Here is an 18,317-nt window from a genome sequence, read left to right on the forward strand (position 1 = left end):
ATAAACTTTCCTGAGCCCCTTCCACCTTGGTTTGGGATACAGAGTAAAGGGGGTGTCCTTGCTCAGTTTTCTCATACCTCACCTGGATCCCTATTGCTAGGGCCTGGGGAGCTGACATCTTCGGGAGTAGAGATCCCACCATACTTTGCCCAGCTGGCTGGAGCCCAAGAGGCCTGGGCTGGACACTGTCCAGCTCCTTCTGAGCACCATTTCCTAGGAAGAGGAATTGGGGATGTGTCTTTTCTAAAATTCAGTCCCCTAATCTCAGTGTGGAGAGGAATATCAGGACCTGGAGCAACTCAGACCCTGTCTTCCCTCACAGGTCAAGGTTGAGTTTATTTATGATCCCTCTGAAGGGAGAGCTGGTCTTTGAGCTAGAATCCCAATGGGCTCCTAAGTTTGAGGGAGAATTGGGCCCCTTCCCTTCATCACTGTTCAAGTCCTCCCCCTCCTGCTCCAGATCTCAGCCTTGATCATTTACCCCAAAATGGAAACAAACACTTTGAAGTGGGGAGAATTCCTTGGCTTTGCCAGCATAGGCTATAGCTTTAAGCAGACCTTAGAATGCTTGCCCTATCCCAAGGAGTTTGGCCAGTCACCCAGACTCTTCCAAAGCTTTTAAGTTTGTTTATTAAATATTTTCATATTTTAAAGATGGTATAAGGCAGAGGACATGGTGATGACAACCCTCAACATGCCTGGCTCTTGAGTCACACATCCCAATCTGGACTGGTTGTTTCTATGCCTGGAATGCAGCTGTCATTCTGTCATCTCCCTCCACTATCTTCCTACAGATTCCCATTGCTTTTCTCTTGTGCTGGGTCTCCAGATTTCTCTATCTCATGACATCTTTTTCTTTAGTTTACTCCTTTTGGAAGTATCCTGCAGGGGCTTCCTAAGAAAGGGTGTGTGAAAGATAAAAATGTTGAGACCTTACATGTTTAAAAAGTCTTTATTCTACCCTCACACTCGATATATTTTGTTTGGGTGTAGTTTTTTTTATGGGTGTGGTGTTCTGTTTTTTTTGTTGTTGCTGTTGAAAATAATTGTCTTTCAACATATTGAAGGCACTGTTCAGGTGCCGTCTCCTTTCTGGTGCTGTTAAGAAGTCTGAAACTATTCTAATTCTTGCTCTTTTGTATATGTCCTGTTTCATTTTTTATTTCTGGAAGCTTGTAGAATTTTCTGTTTGTTCTCAGCATTCTGAATTGTGACACTTTTTGAGCACTTCTTTCTGGCACAACATGTTCCAGGCTCATTTTGTTTTTCCCTACCTCAACCCAGGAACCAGCAATTTCTTCAAAGAACTCTGGTTCTTTTTAGTGGAGAAGGGTATTTAGAAACCAAGATCTCAGCTCTAGCTGTACTCATTGCTTTTGGGTGTTGCTGCTTTCATGCCCTTTCATTGGACAGAGCCAAGAAATATTCCAATCCAATTCCAACCCCAAACCACAGGATATATTCTATTTTTCTCCCTTTCTGTATTTGTAACTCCTGTCGCCAACAGTGAATAATTATTCACTCCTATTACTGTCTCAGAGTGTATTATCACCTCCCTTAGTGTGCTGCTAAAGGGATCTTAGAGATAGAGTCTGTGGCTCCCACATTCCAGATGAAGAACCTAAGTAATGAAGAAGTGAAACGAATAATCAACCCAAGAGGGAACTAGGTAGTTAATGCAGTTTTTCATTTGAGAATTATGTGATAATATGCTCAACATTAGAAGAGCATTAATGATATACCATTATGGTTTATTTTCTTAAAGAATTTTTATTGTGCTAACATATACACAACATACACAACACATTTCCCATTTTAACCACTTTCAAGTGTACCATTTACTTTTTTTATGCTTTTTTTAATTCAGTTTTATTGAGATGTATTCACATACCATAAAATCATCCAAAGTTTACAGTCTGTTGTTCACCGTACCATCATATAGTTGTGCATTTACTTTTAAACTCTTTTTGCATAATTTTCTTTCAGAGATTGAAGTTACTTTTGCACTAATAACCTTGTACTAATGTTTTATTTGCTGAATCAAAATATATTCCATTTTTTCTGGACAAAAAGTGGAAACTTAGGGAAAGCATTCTTCCTGAAATGTCCCCTTTTTAGTTGCATTTTTCTAGACCTTCCTTCTAAACAGGTGAGTTTTCCACCATTTGTGCCTATATGCCACAGGTATAAGGAAGAGAATTTGAGGAGAAGCTACTTCAAATCCCGGGACTTAGCCTGGTCCAGAAATGTCCCAGCTGTTCTTCCTAGAGGCAGCCTCTTCATCTTCCTCCACGTTGTCCCACATCCCTGTTCAAACGTCCTTGGGTCTGCTTCAAAGGATTTCCTGAACGGCTGGTCTGTGACAACAGTGGCCTCACAACTTCTCCTAAAAGCTGGAAGTGAATTTTTTCAGTGACCTTATCACAACCATTCAGGGGTTTCCTCCCTGGTTTACTTATTAGTTCTGCCTGAGGACCATGACAAGGTCAAGGACAGGAAGTCCAGGTGGTGGTGGTGGCAGTCTCTAAAGGTACCTGTATTCCATTTCACTCATTGCCTAATATTTAAAAAATGCTGCCTAAACCTTCCCGAGGGGATGCCTTTTTCTAATTTGCACAGAGGGTCTGCTGGGGCCACCAGTTGCCCTTGTTATTTAAGCTTGGAGCGAGGGAAGCAGTGCTAGGAAGAGTGGCAGGGGGTTTAGAAGCTGTGATGGAGTCGAGGACAGAAAGATGTGCGTGGGAGGCAGCTGGCTGCCAGAAAGCAACATTGTGGGGAAAGAATTAAGATGCCTATCTGAGTTTTTAATTGTTATAATTTTTTTTACATGATGTGCAATATAAACCTCTTTCCTGTCTTCTATAAAATATTTATTACCTTATAAAAATGTTGCCTAGAGAGTCTTGGAAAAATGATGTCTATCTATTGTGCCCTCAGTTTGGAATAACTTGGAAAAATATACATCATTTTGCTGTAGATTAACTAACTTTCCATCACCAAAAGTTCCTTATAGAAATGGAGCTCAGTGTACCACCATGCAGTTTCCCCATGGTGTGACAGATGTTTGAGGCAGGTGGCTATAAATACCCATTTAAATTCCTGTGGATTTTCATAATCCCTCCCTATTGAAATAGATATTGACATTTTTGTTAACTTGCTGTCCCTAGACTTCAGCAGTGTGCTAATTTCGTGTTCTTTACACTTTGGACCCATGTAATGACTGCTCAGTGAGTTAGATGCCTTTATGTGTCACCTAGGATTTTTCACTACGTAAGCCTGTCTTAGTTACTCCTTTTTTTTTTTTTTGAGCTGAATTCTGTGGTTACACTAAGGAACGTGTTTGTGCTGCTGCTTTATTTTTTAATAGGGTACCAGAACATCTCGTGAAGAGCATAACTTGGCAGACCCTGCAAGCTGTAAATTTTTGCCATAAACACAATGTAAGTCTCATGATCTCCCTTGAAAAATAAGAAGGCTGTTCTTAAACCAAGGTGTAGCATTTATACAATGTTTATATCTTACTTTTGTGATATAATTTTTATCCAAATCTTCATAAGCCTGGTTAGGGTAGGTGGAGGCTAAAAAGCCAACCCAGCAATCTTTTCTTGCTCAGGTTATATAAAAGATATATTTTTATGCTTTTATGAAACCAGTTATATATTTAAAGTACAATTCCATTCACTTGGAGTCTGTAGTGGCCTGGTGACCCCAATAAGGCCCAGGTGACTTATGCCTGTTTAGGTGCAGTAAGAGGAGACCCAAGTGTGTGCCCAAGTGCTGGCGTCTGCATTGATGAGCTATGAGGGCTGAGTCCAGGTTGAAGCAGCCCAGCAGAATTCTCTGGAACCCCCAGCCACAGCCAGCCTGGCCGGAGGCACAGTGGACTACTGCCCAGGTGGTGTGATTTCACAGATGCTGGGAAGCCTGCTCTTCCATAAATCCAACACTGCCCACTCCCGCACAGAGAAAGCAGATTCCAATGTTAGTGCTTCATTTTGGCAAGAAGGGCAATTTGAGTGCAACATGTCATCCCACCAAGAGATGGGGTCCATTTAGCTGGTAGGGTTGATTTCCCTGCCTTGTGCGGTTCCAAATGAGGCTGTGTTCCCAGGAGGTGGGAGAGAGGCCTGCATTTCTTCCCACTGAGCCTCTACTTAACTGAAGCTTAAAATATCTGTCAAAATGCATGGAATGCAAGGAGGTGGACACCATATTTTGCTAATTACTGTGAATAAGGGTTAACACTTTCCTGAGAGCAAGTTTTAGGATGGAGGAGCCAGAGAGACGGCATGAAGGCCCCGGTGGGGAAAGACCAGTGTAATGCATCGTCCAGTTCCTTGGAGAGCCCACAAAACCTCTGACGGGCTCCATGTGCTGGTGCTGATGTGGGGGCAGATGCAGAAAACTTGTAAAGAATTCCAAGAACAGGATGGGAGCATATATTTTGCTTACAAATACTTCTGACTATATGTCATCATGATATTCAGGGGTGTTCTCATTTATAGCTATATGTGAACCCAGTGGTAATCGAGTAAAGATCTTGGAGTCATTAATTGCTGAGAACCAGATAGATTATTATAATAAAATAATTAATAAAATAATAATAAAACAATTAAGAAGTTGCCTCCCGGAAGATGTGCCAGAATAATAAATACACGGGGGTAGTGGTGGGGGGACTGGGAAACACGGGCACTGATCTCTCACCCTACAGGTCGTTTGCAGTGTGAAGTAGGCCAGGACCAAGAGTAACCCCAGATCCCCTCCCCAGATTCTAGAAAATTAAGAATAACCCAGGATTTTAGCTGCAGGCCAAAGAGGGTTTTGCGGGCTGCAAGCGGATCCAACCTTCTCCTCCAGAGAGGAAAACCCTTGGGAGAGGGAAACATTATTAGGAACCCTGAGCCATATTTTGACCCCACTGTTATTTTTATGTAATTGTTAAGATGGTTGATTTGTTCTTTCCCAAGGAAATTGCCATTTAATAAGAAACTCATGTGAAGATTCTTAAGCGCTCTCTCAAACATCACCCTGTTAAAGAATGTCTGTGGTCTGAAACCACAGGTGATTTGAGTCTAAATGACTGCGGGGGGCCACTTCCCTTGGACAAGATGCAGCACTGAGCACTTGTGTGTGGGTCTGAGCTGACATCTAGCGACAGTCCCCAGAATTGGGGTGGGGGAGCTGGTGCACTCTTGTTTATCTTGTTGGGACAAATGTCAGAGCTGGAAGGGCGATCTCTTGGCAAGCCAGTGGTTCCCACCCTTCTCTTCCCTAGTTTATCTCAGCAGGCCCAGGGCTTGTCCTGTTTACTGGGCAGACTGTATTCTGTTCTCAAACAACCGAATTGTGAATTCTGCTTAATGCACCAACTTGCAGCTCCTGCAGCTGTCATGCAGGCCTCACCTAGAGCCTTTTAACATTTTCCCCTTTGACCCAGGGCTGCCTGATTAAATACAGGACACCCGATTAAAATGTAAATTTCAGGTAAACAATGAATAATTTTTAAGTATAAGAATGTCCCTAATAAGTATGTCCCAAATACTGCATGGGACATACTTATACTAAAAGTAATTTGTTGTTTATCTGAAATTCAGATTAAACAGGGCATCCTGTATTGTTACTTGCTAAATCTAGCAACTCCCTTCAGAATTTGGGGTGATTCAGGCCATGAGAATTATGGTACTAGATTTAATTTAGGTTGTTGCTTTACTATTATCCAAAAGGCCAAAGAAAGATTCAAATAGTTTCTCAAATATTTTCTGAATATTCCTGTTTTATTTATCTCACATATTACAGATGCTTCTTACTAATCAGTTTTTGTTTTAATTTATTTTTTCATGATCAGTGCATACATCGAGATGTGAAGCCAGAAAATATCCTTATCACAAAACATTCAGTGATTAAACTCTGTGACTTTGGATTTGCTCGGCTTTTGAGTGAGTATTGAAATTGTCTTTAGTTAAGTGTAAAAGATGGAAAGTTCTTTGTATGATAAAGGAGCTAAACACTATAAAAAGCTAATTCTTTTATATTTAAGGCATAATATTGCTATAAATTTTAATTCTGTAACTACTGAGAAATGCGTGTAGACACAGAGGGATTTTAAAATATATGCTATATGTTTACTACAATAAAGTTGATATTAAGTATATTACCGCTTTTGTTTTTACCATCTTTTTGTTGTTGTTGTTGTTAAACTAGTACTTTGCAGAATATTTAAAAGAGTGGTTCCCAACCTTGGCAGCGGATTAGAATTATCTGGAGAACTTTTAAAATTATACTGATATCCTTCAGACCCTCCCCCAGGAATTCTGGTTTAATTGGATGGGAGTTGGGCCCAAGCATCAGTATCTTCAAAAATACTATGCTCCAAGTGATTTTAAAGTGACTCCAACATTGAAAACCATTGATTTGGAAAAACCCTCAAGACTGGGCACTAGCTTGATTTCTTAGGTCTTCCCTTCCCAGTTTTGATTCTAGACTTCCGCTGCTCTTTCTGTTTTCCATGTTCCCTTCTGGACAGCTGGACCGAGTGACTACTACACAGATTATGTGGCTACCAGGTGGTACCGCTCCCCTGAGCTGTTAGTGGGGGACACTCAGTATGGCCCCCCAGTGGATGTTTGGGCAATTGGCTGTGTCTTTGCTGAGCTGCTGTCAGGCATGCCTCTGTGGCCAGGAAAATCAGATGTGGATCAGCTCTATCTGATTAGGAAAACCTTGGGTGAGTGATGGTCTTTTTCTGCTTTTTGGGGAACTGGATGTTTTTATCCATGACAGTGCAGAGCAGGACCCAAGTTCCTAGCCTCTTCGAACACCCTTTATAATTAGGAAAGTATTGAGAACTCTGGAAGTCTTGTTAAAATGACTCCAATAAAGGCATCTACATTTGCTTTAATAAAAATAACGAACAATTGCTGAGTACTTACTAAGTGCCGAAAAGATACAGGATTCTCTCTTCAACATAGTTTAGATTAAGTTATATTCTGAATAGCGATAATAGCAACAATAAAAACTTATGTTTCTCTAAGGCCTTAAAAGTTTACAGAATGCTTTCAGGTTCTATTTCATTTATTTTGATGTGGTAACTCATTCTTTGTATGTTCTTGCTGGTTTGGATTATACAGATTATAGAGGAAGATTCTCAACCTTTTAAGTATCAGGAAGAAAGTCTGGTTTCTCCTAAAATGTCACTCTTCCTGTCTTGCTTTTCCACCCCAATGCCCTGTTCTTTTTCTTGACCTTACCTGAGGGGAGAGGGGTGGGGAGAGGACAGGTGAAAAGATCCACAAGTAGTGATTGCCCTCTTCAAAAGTCAGGGAGTTTAGAAGGAAATACCTGAAATTGTTGAACTGCAATCCAGTAGCCTTGATTCTTGAAGACGATCATATAACTATATATCTTATATGGTGTGACCATGTGATTGTGCAAACCTTGTGACTCACACTCCCTTTATCCAGTATATGGACAGATGAGTAAAAAAATGGGGACAAAAAGTAAATGAATAATAGGGGGAGGGGAGGAGGAGTATGCAATGTTTTGGGTGTTCTTTTTTACTTTTATTTTTATTCTTATTCTTATTTTTATTTTTTGGAGTAATGAAAATGTTCAAAAAATTGTGGTGTTGAATGTACAATTATATGATGATACTGTGAACAGCTGTACACTTTGGATGATTGTATGGTATGTGAATATATCTCAATAAAATTGCAAAAAAAAAAATCAGGGAGTTTAGACTCTGCTCCCCAATTTAAAGCAAACTCTTCGACCTCTAAACTCTTGCAGCACCTGCTATCACCCTGCCTTGCCTTGTACTCTTGTCTTCCCAAAGATTCTGTAAGCTGCCTGGGGGTAACATCATGTCCTATATCCTCCACCAAGGCTGGCACATAGTGGGCAGTAAATGTTTGCTGATAGTCATGTTTTGTTCAGAGAAGTATAAGGGACCTTATAGCCATTCCAGGGTCACACAACCTGGCTTTGATGTGTTTCCTCCAGTGATTTTAGCCCCTTCCCCACCCCGTGTTACCCCCTCTAGCAGTCTGATCCAAGAAGGTTGTTCAGGTCCAGGGGATTGTGTTCAGGATGAAGCTCACTGAGAACTGGGGCAAGGCGTTAGAGAGTATTTTTTGGTTGCTCATCCAAAACGGGGTGTGGCAGCAGCTTTTGGATTTGAGAGATAAAGTTCCAAAACAAATTGGTAAAATTAGACAGCTTGGTATCCTAGAGTGGGAGCTCCAGCCCAGTCCAATGCCAGCATGTCCAGGGGCCCTGGTCAGGAGATTTTCGTTTTCCACTGTGCTCTGGGAACGGGCCCAGTGTGCCCCACTGGGGCCCCTGAGCATCTCCCGATCTTCTCTATTCAGAATGCCTCTTCAAGCGTGATGTCCCTAGGAGTGTACATGAGGGCCATTTTAGCTCATTTGCTTGAAATGTGGGCAGGATGAGGTTCACATAATCCCCCAGAATATAGAAATGGTCCTTTTGTTGTATTACCTCACCTCATAAGTACTTCTAAACAGTAGGTACAAAGAAGAAAAGATGATTGCAGTTTGTAAATGTATTCCTTCTAGCTAGAAAATATTTCATGATTTGTTCCCTCCTTTTCTCTTTCCTCCTTCCTCCCTCCCTCCCTTCCTTCCTTCCGAGTGCCTGCTCTGTGTCAGGCGCTATGCTAAGTGTCAGGCCAATATATTCTTCTTATCTTGACCCATAAGGATTCAGTTAACACAATTTTCATTTGTAATTATTGTACTTTTGCTCTGAAAAAAAAAAAAAGCTGTTATTTTATGTGTTTCTGAGTTTTTTGGGTTGGATTCCTCAAATACATTGTAAGCCCTTGAGGGGCAACAATCTTGCAGCCTCCAGTTTCTGTTCATGCCTCCACTGTGCCCAGCATAGTGCTTTGTTCGCAGAGAGCTCCTAAAAGCTGCTGATGGCTTCTTGGAGGCCTTTCCCTCTGAGTGGATGAGAAAACTGCAGCCTTCATAGGTGTGTGCACAGACAGACACAGCCTCTAGAACTGTACATCAGTGTTTGCCAGTCAACCTCATTTTACTTCCTTCTCTGTTCTTGTTCAAAGGGGATCTCATTCCTAGGCACCAGCAGGTATTTAGCACGAATCAGTACTTCAGTGGTGTGAAAATTCCAGACCCCGAAGAAATGGTGAGTGACCAGGGTGTTTTAGTGGTGAATGTTCTGCTTACGTGGTGAGTTGCAGAGCTGGCCTGGCCAGGCGGCTAGGGTTTAGTGGTTGCTCAGCTGCTTAAGCCCCATGGCCCACCCTGTGCTGGAAGGTCTAAGGATGAAAAAGAAATTTGGTGCAAACTGGCTAGCAAGCCGCAGGCCTTCAGTGCTAATTTAGATGCTGCTGATAAGGGTTCAGCCAGCACAGTGGACAGGAAAGGAGAGCTGCCAGCATCTGCCCGTCGTCATTTGCAGCAGTTGATCTGAGGTATCTCAGAGTAAATCAATTTTTAGACAGTAGCCCATGAAGGAAAAGTTAACTATTCTTCCCCAGCAATGTCTAAAACCTCTGTTCTAAAGTGCTTTCACTCCCCAGACCTGGGAAAAACCATTATGAGTTTGCTTGGCCAGCCTCACTCTGGGACCTGTTCCTTGCAGCCAATTTGGAGAAAACCATGTTTAAAATATCTGAAAAATTAAAAATGTCTATGCCCTCAACTCACTTCTGAGAATTGATCTCAGTGAAATCATTAGACAAGGGCATAAAGATGTAGCATTATTTAATAAATAATAGTTCCCTTTAGTGTTCCAGCTGTAGGAGATTCAGTATTATAAGTTATGATATCTTCTTACATTAGAAAGACCATGTAACCATTAAAAAATGATTAGACATATATGTATTAACATGAAAAAATGTCCACAACATACTAGTAAGTGAAAAAATGATTATAAAACAGTATATATATATAGTGACATAATTTTAGTAAATATTTAAAAAATACACACATACATATGCACATATATTTACCTGTATAAATACATAATACATAATAACCTCTGGGAAATCACTCAAAGCTTTTTACATTTGTGAAAGAAATGGAAAATGATTATAAAACAGTATATACATATTGTGACATAATTTTAGTAAATATTTTAAAAATACACACATACATATGCACATATATTTACATATATAAATACATAATAAATGATAACAACCTCTGGGAAATCACGCAAAGCTTTTTACATTTGTGAAAGAAACGGCTGCAAGGATATATACCAGAATATTTCCAGCGGATATCTCTTTGTGTAGAATTTTGGGTTTTTTTTTTTTTTCTTTATGGTTTTCTATATTTTCTGAAGGTCTTCTAGTGAGCATATATTATAACAAAAAATATCTCAGAGCAAATTAAAGTTTGTGAAAGTCTGAGTTTCTACTGTCTGAGGAAGATTCTTTAAAACTGAAACTAACCCTCTGGTTGTTCAGTTTCCAGATGGAAGCTCCGTCTGTCCATTCCCGCTCCCTCTCAGCTCATCCGCCGTGAAGGCTCTCACTTCCCTGTGCCACCCCCTTCCGGCAGTACCAGCAAGAGGAAAAGTGGGTCAGGCTGGAGCATGCTGGGACCCAGAGGCAGGAATGACACCTGGAGTATGGGAGGCGACCCATCTGGCTCCCCATGACCTGGACATTCCTAGATCCGCACTAAATGTCGCTTAGCAATTTCCTGATCGCTAGTCTGCCAGTGAAACCCCAGAAACAGCCAGATTTCATAAATGTAAAAGCTTCTCATGGTTTCCCAGGGGTAGTCCTGCAGGAGATTTCCTGTTGACAGAAAGAAACACAGGAAGAAGCCATGCGGGGGCTGCACTGGTTGAACATCTGTGCCCAAGAGCCTCTGCCGGCCTGTCACCCTGACAGAGGGAAGCCTGCTTGCTCCTGGGGCTCGGAAACTGGCTAAGCAGGCAGGATGGGCCCCAGCATATCAGAGCCAACCAGCCGGCCTCGTCCCAGGCGTTGCTGCTGAGGCAGCAGAACCCAGTGTCAGCAACGTCATGTCACTCCCCAGCCGTACTCAGATTCAACCACAGAAACAGCAAGAGAAAGATTTAAGCTATGGGAAAAATAAAGTCTACTCCCAGAGGCTAATACAAATCTGCTTTAAGACTTTTTTTTTTTTTTTTTTTTTTTTTTTGAGTTTAGGAAACTCCAATCTGAGGCTGATACCTTTAGCTCCTATCAGTGATCAAGTAAGGGCAAAATCCTGAGTTGGTTGTTAAGGGCTGGTTCCCTGTCCAAAATAACACTGTGCTCTTCAGCTTGATCACAGCACCTGAGATTGTATTTCATTAGAGGAGCCCGGCCAGTCGCTGCAGTCTCCAGCTCACACGGTGATATCTTTACACACATAACAAACTGTGGTCATTTCTTTTGCTCAGCTTGGCTAGCTGTTTGTAGTTTTTCAGTTTCCTCCCTTGATTAGCCTCTTTATCAAGGGTATATTTCTTTAACTGGCCTGTTTGTCTGCCTGACATTCAGCATTCCTCCCACTTTGTAGTATTTGTTCTTCCAGACTGTCTCCAGCATGTGACTGGAGCAAAATAGCCTTATATGGCCAAAGGGAGATTGATGAGTGCCTGCTCAGGAGACTGTTTAAACAGCAGGCTGATCAGGGAAACAGCAGACTCTTGTGGGCGGGAACAACAGTGTTCATTCCAGAAAACCACGAAGTATCTGGACATTACCTGGGTGGGGGAAAAATCTCTTTTGAAGTTCTCTTTATAAAAATACTAATGAATGCCCCCAATTATGGGCAAGTTATATAAATTGAGTAAGAAAAAAATGAAATAGCAATTGCTCAGCAAGTGTTTTTTTTTCCCCCTCTCTGTTAGTGTTCCCTCATAATTTGTTACCTACATCGGTTCTTCAGAAAGTGAAGGGAGTGGTTAGGAAGTGAAATTGGAAAAGCAGTTTGGAGGTGGGGAGAAAGGAGCTTATGAAACAGGTAAAGGGAGGTTGTGTAAGATGGGAGGGTGGGCAAAAGGTGGAGGAGGTACCTCCTCCAAAGAAGGTAACAGGACGATGCTTTTCTCACTTAAAATAAATTTAATTTGAGGTAATCAAATATTTGAATAAATTGCTGTAAATAAAAATAACTTTTCTTTTTCTCTCTCTTTCTCTTTCTCTCCCCCCTCCTCCCCTCCTCCCCTCTTTCTTTCTATAGGAACCACTTGAATTAAAATTTCCAAATATCTCTTATCCTGCTCTGGGGCTCTTAAAGGTAAAAACATGGCTTTCAAAAGACCAGAAAGAACACAGCAGCTGTCATCATTAGGGAATTGAATTTCTTGTCATTCCATAGATTGAAATGAAAACAGTTCCTCTAGAATTCTACTTCTCCTTTAAAAAGAATGAACACTTTCAATTTGTAAAATGAGTCACATTCTAGTTCAGGAAAACATCTTAAGTGTTTCTCACTTTAAATAAACCTAACATTGGTATTTGAAACCTAATTTTACACAAAATAGAAATTTCAGGGGAGTGGTGTTTGTTATACAAAGGGATTCTTCCTTCAAAACATGCTTAGCTGTAGGATTCTTTTAGTCACCCCATACATTTATTTTAATGTATGTACATTTTGATTTTCAAACTTGATTTATAGACATATTTTTAGAAATACAGTTCATATAAAATGATGTTCGGTTGCTGCAAAGGAGAGGCTAGGCCTCCCTGTATTTGTGCCTAAGAGTCTCCTCCTGAATGCCTCTTTGTTGCTCAGATGTGGCCCTCTCTCTCTGGCTAAGCCAACTTGAAAGTTGAAATCACTGCCCTCCCCCCTACGTGGGATCAGACACCCAGGGAAGTGAATCTCCCTGGCAACGTGGAATATGACTCCCGGGGAGGAATGTAGACCCGGCGTCGTGGGATGGAGAACATCTTCTTGACCAAAAGGGGGATGTGAAAGGAAATGAAATAAGCTTCAGTGGCAGAGAGATTCCAAAACGAGCCGAGAGATCACTCTGGTGGGCACTCTTACGCACACTTTAGACAACCTTTTTTAGGTTCTAAAGAATTGGGGTAGCTGGTGGTGGATACCTGAAACTATTAAACTACAACCCAGAACCCATGAATCTCGAAGACAGTTGTATAAAAATGTAGCTTATGAGGGGTGACAGTGGGATTGGGAATGCCATAAGGACCAAACTCCACTTTGTCTAGTTTATGGATGGATGTGTAGAAAAGTAGGGGAAGCAAACAAACAGACAAAGGTACCTAGTGTTCTTTTTTACTTCAATTGCTCTTTTTCACTCTAATTATTATTCTTGTTATTTTTGTGTGTATGCTAATGAAGGTGTCAGGGATTGATTTAGGTGATGAATGTACAACTATGTAATGGTACTGTAAACAATCGAAAGTACAATTTGTTTTGTATGACTGCGTGGTATGTGAATAAATCTCAATAAAATGATGATTAAAAAAAAAAAAAAAAAAAAATGATGTTATTTGCAAGTTACAGTCAGTGCCCCACACATTTTTAGAAGTATTTAATACCTTTACTGATGCATTTACAACAGAAAAAAATTGAGAAAATTCCTTAGGGTGTATAGTTCTGGGACTTAATCTAAGTATAAGCCCAATGACCTACTAAATGTCAAAGAATATAGTTAAGAATGTATAGTATGCCCTCCCCCCTTATATAAGTATACATTTATTCTAGTAAATACAGACACTATTTCTGGAGGGATACACCAAAAAACAAACACAAAACAAAACCAAAAAACAAAAAAACAAACAAAAAAAAAAGTGGGAGGGGGAATGGAAGAACAGGTATGATGGACTCTGTTGCATGTGTGGGTATTATTTTAAAATAAAAAATAATAGTTTTTACAAAGTACACACAAGGGACCAAGCTGGCTAAGTGTATTATCCCAGCTGACCACTGAGGTAAACTCAAAAGTTATATACTGCTTGCTGCCTCAGGGCAGAGTACCAACTGACTCAAGAACAGAACAAGGTGGAGAAAACAACTTTTGTTACTCTTCCTAGAAATTGTGTGTTTATTTATTTGTTGTTTGGGAACAGCAATGGAGGGAACTAAAATCATGATTGGTGTGATTTTCCTAATTTCCCCCCATCTTGTTCCCAACTGAAGAGTTTAATCTTTCAAAAAAAAATTCACATAAGTTAATACAATTTTTAAAAAATTGTTAAGTACAGGGAATTTTCATGTCTTTTAGGGCTGTCTCCACATGGACCCCACTGAGAGACTGACATGCGAACAGCTGTTGCAGCACCCTTATTTTGACAGCATCAGGGAAATAAGGGATTCGGCAAAAGAACATGAAAAACCACCAAGGAGGACCCAAAAACAGAACCGAAAGCACTTGCCTGGGGTAAAAATGGTGCATGACTTTAGGTTACAGTTTCCAAAGATACAGTTTCCAATTATTTCCTATTTACCACCTGTTACAGAGTCTGAATCTAGACTCAAGGGTGGCAATTGTTAGCCTGCAGCTCCAGCACCCTCATTCCAGCAACAGGAAACGGGCCACATAATCTATCAACCAGGACCCAGAGACCTCTGCCTCCTGAGGTCCCTTTTCCCTGAATCCTAAAGGCTCCCTTGTCCTGCAGTTTCCTGCTACCCTGCAGGAGCCAGGGCTTCTGGTGAGCACGAGTGCAGGTCTCAGTCAGGTACACAAGCTTGAGTCTAGCCAAGCATGTTGCTTGTGCTTTGGAAAACGAAATCAGACTTATCCCAAGAAGCTTCTTCTCTTTTGTGATTACTTACCACGTTTGCCTTCAGTATTGACATTCCAGGTTTATCCAAAAAGGAATTGTTTTCTTCCCTGATCTTTAAAGGTACTCTTCAGAGCTGGTTAGGGTACAGTACAATGATGCGTGCTTTCAGTGATTTCAGCAAATGGTACATTTAACCAGATGATGGTATCTAAACTGCCCACTGGGGGCCCCTGAAGAATTGCAACTGACGTACAGTGTCAAAATGACCTAAAGCTATGTCTTGTCATAAGCCAAAATCTGTAATAATTTAGAGTGGCTTACAGTTGGAACCACAGTCAAGATAAGCTGGCTACTCTAGTCACTTCTCGGTCTGCCTAGATACCCTTAAGCTGTAAATCAGCTTGCCTTAGCCTTTTCCTTTGCAGAACTGACACTGTGAGTAGCCTCCACTGTCAGCATGCTGAATGGCATCTGGGTGGTACGTGTGAAAAAAAAATGCAAGTTATTGTTCGGACCCTAATTCTGTGTTTTGTATTTTTAGCTGCAATACCTACCTCAACTGACCAGCAGCAGCATTCTTCCAGCTTTGGAAAATAAGAAATACTACTGTAATACCAAGAAACTTAACTACCATTTTCCAAACATTTAAGGAGTTTTGAGATTGATGATAAAGAACGTATTGATAAATAATCTGAAAAGGAAATTTTTGATTGAGAACAACCACACTGTACACCAGGAGAAAGCACATGGCACAATATGAAGGGGAAATCCAGGTCCAATCTTCCATGCTCATTGATATTATCTTGAACAGAAAGTTTGTTTGGAGTTTCATTTGTATTTTTGTTTTATCTAAGCAGCCAAACTTATGATTACAGACAGAATATAAACTGTGTCTATTGCCCATACCTCGGGCAAAATTAGATGATGTCAAAAGATTTGTTCCAGTTGAACCATATGCAACAAGTTAAAAGCAGATTACAAACTGTTTATGTGTATTTTCTAGGATCTTTGTTACCTTGAGTCCTATCTCCTGCCTTTCAGATTGACTCAACAGATTTAAGGATAGTGTATTTCTTGAAATCAAAATGTCCAAAATTCCATTTCCTGCTTACTCTATCTCTTGATTTTTATATTTTAAAAACATTTTTTTGGAATATTTAAGACCTGTTCAAAATATTTAAAATAATATTATCATTAAAAAGCTTTGTAATTTATATGCTTATATATTTAGTGATATGTTTTTAGACATTTCTTATATATACTTTTTTCTTTACTTTCATTAAAGTGTGCATCTTAGTCATTTTTGTAGGCAAGATGGATGTATAATACTTCATCTGCACTTGTTTGCCCAATGCCCCTAGCAACCAATGTCATGAAGCTTGGCAGCTGACCAGTGTGGTCAAGGGGTAGAACAAGACCTAGAGCTTCAAAGGAACTAAACCCATCATCCTGAAAATGATTAGAACTGCATTCTGTCCAGCTCAGCCTTAGACCTGGAGACAGATCTACTTCAAGTTGTACTGTACATAGCGATCTGGATTTTGGAAGAAACTGCTTGAGCTTTCACTTGGATCATGAAAGACAACAGGTTGCAAACTGATGTATTCCCTAAAATATCTCTTTACATTGAAAGTATGTATGTGTGTATGTATGTATGTTATCTATCTATATCATCCTAACAACTAATGTATAACTAATAAGTAGTCCAAAATGATATTAAGGATTCCTAGCTTTGTACAGTGAGACTTAAAATGATGACATTGATTAGCTTTTATTTGGCCTACTACCCGTATTCAAAAAGCTTTTTCCATCCTTGTTCTCTGGACACAAAGGCAGCGTGAAGTTCATGTTTCTCTTACAGCCCAACACTAGTTTTGATTGATGTGCTGCCACTATTTTCTTGCCGTTCTGTCAGAGTTTTCAATGTTATATTTTACTGTATCATCAAAACACCTTTCTTCTGCATTTCAAGTTTATTGCAATGTTAATTTTCTTCATGGGAGCATTTGACCCCATTCGCTTACTGCTAAGTGATCCACTAAATTCTGGTATCTGCTCAATAATTTTGGCTACCCCAGCCAGTTATTGACATCCTAAGGCTTCCTGATGTACATAGCTTCTTGCATAGAGCTGATGGTGGATTATATAATAGTCCCAGTTCCATCCCACTCTTGTTATGCAGCCTTGATTCAAATGACAAGGAAGGACATCCAACTTCAGTGAATAATTTACATTTCATGTTCTTTTTTTTTTCCATAACCCAAGAAACTGTACTTGACAGAGGCAGATGACTATAACTGCCTAACTCATTTCTAATTGTTTTACAGAAAACAATTCAGAATAGAAAAGTAGCACCAAACTAAATTGTGGCAAACTGGTTGCCTGACCTCACAGAAATGAAACAGAAACTTGAGGAAAAGGGCTCCTCTTTTTCCTTAATGAGTGCTATTAAATTTATGCTTTTGTTTAATTTAACCATACTTGTAATGCTTTTCTTCAGCATGTAATCACCACTTTATCACATGAGACTGTTCTAGATCTTTGTTTTGTTTTTTAAATTTGCTATTTTCTGATTTTTTAATGAAAGATATTAGCAATTAAATTAGCAAACAGTATATCATTTACGGTACATGTGATTTCCATAAAGTGTTTTCTAAACACAACAAAAATTAATTTTTATACTTGAAAGCTGCATCATAGAAAGTGGTTATTTGAAAAGTATTTCTAGTCAAGGTTATATTCAACAGCTTAATGTTAAAATCAAATATACAGATATCCACAAACAAGTTAGCATATAACTAACAATAAAGACCTATTTTATATGTTTATAATATTCTTTATCCCTTCTTTCTAGATCTAATTTGAATTTTGGGTTTATGCTTCTTTTTTGATGTCCCTTGAATTCACAGAAGGTAGAGTATCCAAGAGAATATGAAGGAAGAAAAATTAGTTTTTAATCAACATGTTAAAATTTTTTATGTTTAAAGCAATTTTTTTTTTTAATTTAAGAAAAAAGTAAGTATAGCTGTGCTGGTCTTTACCTTCGCAATTTGTTTCCTCTGTTCTATTGCAAATTAACAAAACTATTTGAATTCAGCCAAGTATCTCTAATAAAACACTACTTTAAGCTTACAAAATAGACAAATTAACCAGAAATTATTCATTTTGAGAAAGGGTATATGTTATAAACAATACAGGAAACCAGGATCATAAGAAATGCATGTGAATCCCGGGAAGCAATATAAAATGCATGCCTGAATAACCACTGATTACTATGCATAATTGATTCTGTCAATGAATCTGTAATTTAGCGTCCCACTTTTAATTATTGTGCATTTATGTAACAGGCTTAAATAACTTTAAAGTTGTTAAAATGTAAATTACTGTTATAATTCAATAAAGAATACCTGTTGCACATTTAAATCATTTTGAAGAATTCTATATCAATATCTATACATCAAGAGATATCTATGTAGATATCTATATTATGTGAGGAATATATTAGAATTAAAATGCTACCTGTTTTGCATTTTTCTTAAAATGATTTAATGTACATAAAGTCTCACTTCCAACTTAGTAACTTTAGTGAGTCACATCTGAATATTTATTT

The 18,317-nt window shown here is 39.4% G+C and overlaps 1 protein-coding gene across 5 annotated transcripts in view; it reads left to right on the forward strand.

The window, feature by feature from the left end:
- Nucleotides 1-18,130, forward strand: part of CDKL1 (cyclin dependent kinase like 1) — a 66,422-nt gene extending 48,292 nt beyond the window's left edge. For 2 of the 5 annotated variants that reach the window (XM_037832763.1, XM_037832764.1), the window contains 8 exons: nt 3,368-3,440; nt 5,846-5,936; nt 6,524-6,724; nt 9,083-9,165; nt 10,454-10,564; nt 12,189-12,245; nt 14,203-14,358; nt 15,249-18,130. In XM_037832763.1, the coding sequence (XP_037688691.1) occupies nt 3,368-3,440; nt 5,846-5,936; nt 6,524-6,724; nt 9,083-9,165; nt 10,454-10,564; nt 12,189-12,245; nt 14,203-14,358; nt 15,249-15,356 (880 nt within the window). In that variant the 3' untranslated portion in view covers nt 15,357-18,130. Of the gene's footprint in view, nt 1-3,367; nt 3,441-5,845; nt 5,937-6,523; nt 6,725-9,082; nt 9,166-10,453; nt 11,026-12,188; nt 12,246-14,202; nt 14,359-15,248 lie in introns of those variants that run through there. The other 3 variants (XR_005216318.1, XM_037832766.1, XM_037832767.1) reach the window with 3 other exon arrangements.
- The last annotated feature ends 187 nt before the right edge of the window (nt 18,131-18,317 follow it).

The sequence above is a fragment of the Choloepus didactylus genome, chromosome 4 (genome assembly GCF_015220235.1).
Source record: "Choloepus didactylus isolate mChoDid1 chromosome 4, mChoDid1.pri, whole genome shotgun sequence".
NCBI classification, from domain to species: Eukaryota; Metazoa; Chordata; class Mammalia; order Pilosa; family Megalonychidae; genus Choloepus; species Choloepus didactylus.